The sequence below is a fragment of the Phaethon lepturus genome, unplaced genomic scaffold, assembly GCF_000687285.1.
Source record: "Phaethon lepturus isolate BGI_N335 unplaced genomic scaffold, ASM68728v1 scaffold56832, whole genome shotgun sequence".
NCBI classification, from domain to species: Eukaryota; Metazoa; Chordata; class Aves; order Phaethontiformes; family Phaethontidae; genus Phaethon; species Phaethon lepturus.
The window spans coordinates 18,250-20,215 of NW_010526675.1; the positions used below are offsets into that span (position 1 = coordinate 18,250).

The 1,966-nt window shown below is 38.5% G+C and overlaps 1 protein-coding gene across 1 annotated transcript in view; it reads left to right on the forward strand.

The window, feature by feature from the left end:
* The window catches only part of LOC104617723 (E3 ubiquitin-protein ligase UBR5-like), a gene marked incomplete at both ends in the record, with an annotated part of 16,695 nt that extends 15,163 nt beyond the window's left edge, over positions 1–1,532 (forward strand). The window contains 3 exons of the mRNA XM_010283122.1: positions 256–416; positions 931–1,170; positions 1,409–1,532. Of these exons, the coding sequence (XP_010281424.1) occupies positions 256–416; positions 931–1,170; positions 1,409–1,532 (525 nt within the window). The remainder of the gene's footprint in view (positions 1–255; positions 417–930; positions 1,171–1,408) is intronic.
* Positions 1,533–1,966: the final 434 nt, after the last annotated feature.

Below are 1,966 nucleotides of genomic sequence, written 5' to 3' on the forward strand. Positions count from 1 at the left end.
GCTCCCATCGTCACTGATGGGCTCAGCTTTGGCCAGCAGCAGGTCCAGCTTGGTGCCGGCTAGCACTGGCTCTGTCTGACAGAGGGGAAGCTTCTAGCAGCTTCTCCCAGAAGCCACCCCTGCAGCCCCTCCACTACCAAAACCTTGCCATGCAAACCCCGTACAAACTGTGGTCTCCCTTTGAATCTTAACCTGTCTTGCTTCATGATTCTGAATTACACACCGTTACTGGGTTGTAATGACCTGTTTCTACAGCTCTTAGATACTTTGCTGGGTACTCTGGTAAAGGAATTACAAAACAAGTATACACCAGGACGCAGAGAAGAAGCTATTGCTGTTACAATGAGATTCCTGCGTTCTGTGGCAAGAGTGTTTGTCATTCTTAGTGTGGAAATGGCTTCCTCCAAAAAGAAAAAGTAAGTGTGTGTGTGTGCACACGTGCGGGGTGTTGGCCGTCTTTTTTTTTTTAATTTAAATATTTATTTTCTTATTAATTGAGTTGATACACATCAACAATAGGCAGAAATGTCTGAATAATTCAATTTTCAGTCTGTAGGCAGCATTGTGTGGAAAGGTACAAATCTCAAGATTGCACGATAGCTGCTGGTATGTCATATAGCTTTTTAATACCACGCTTGTTAAACTTACATGCTCATACTGAACCTTCCTGTTTAAAATGTTAGGATTTTTGGAAGTAGGGTTTTTAACGTGAAAAATACAATCTGTGCTTGTTTGTCAGTAATGGATTTACATATTCAGCCTTAGTCTTGAATTATTGAATGATAAATGTTTTTAACTGACTTGAATAACTGTGCATATTGTTACTATACACCCACAAATGTATGTGTCTGTTTAAGATAATTGTCTTGACTTTTGAGGGGGAAGATAAGACATATTTGACCTTTATTTTCCTATATTTTTTTCCTCTAGCAATTTTATTCCACAGCCGATTGGAAAATGTAAACGTGTATTCCAGGCGTTATTGCCCTATGCTGTTGAAGAGTTGTGCAATGTAGCAGAATCTCTAATTATTCCAGTCAGGATGGGAATTGCACGTCCTACAGCACCCTTTACTCTTGCTAGCACTAGTATAGATGCCATGCAGGGAAGTGAAGAACTGTTTTCTGTGGAGCCGCTGCCACCCAGACCATCATCTGACCAGTCTAGCAGGTAAAGTTCTCTAAAGTTCATTCATTTTTCAAATTCATTCTTTTCAAAGACTTTTTAAAGGTGGTTTTGTTTTGGATTGTTGTTGTTAGCTTTTCATTAATGGAAGTATTGTGAGGCTTCTTGTTCTGGCCAAGCATTTTGGAAGTACTTTCTTACTGACAGATTTCTGCAGTAGTTTAGGTTCATAGTAACGTCCAGAGGTCCAAATCTACTTTTATGGTTTTGTTTTTTGTTAAAGTTCTAGTCAATCTCAGTCATCCTACATCATAAGGAATCCTCAGCAAAGACGAATCAGCCAGTCACAACCAGTTCGTGGCAGGGATGAAGAACAAGATGATATCGTTTCAGCGGATGTGGAAGAGGTCAGTTTTCTTTTTTGTATTTTTTTTTCCCTTTTCAGTATGGCATTTAATGCGCTAGCACATGCTTTAACCTCTGAACCAGAAATCCATGCATCAAGATGGCCAATTTGCAAAAGATACTGAGTAGTACTTCATGAAGCCCTACCATACCATAAACATTTTGTTTTAACAGAGCTTTGTAATCATTGTTTTATATTCAGCAATATTTAGTCATTTCAGAGTATACTAACTGCCTTGCATTTGACAGAACTACAGTATGATTTAGTGTACTAATAAATACATCTGTCACTTCCTTTATATGTATGTTTATGCTATATTATAACTCCCTGTTAAAAAAGTTTTTAAGTCTTTCAGGACACAGTTGCTGTTACGTAGGTTCTATTAGAGAACTAGAGGGTCTTTTACCAGAATCACAGAATCACTAAGGTTGGAAA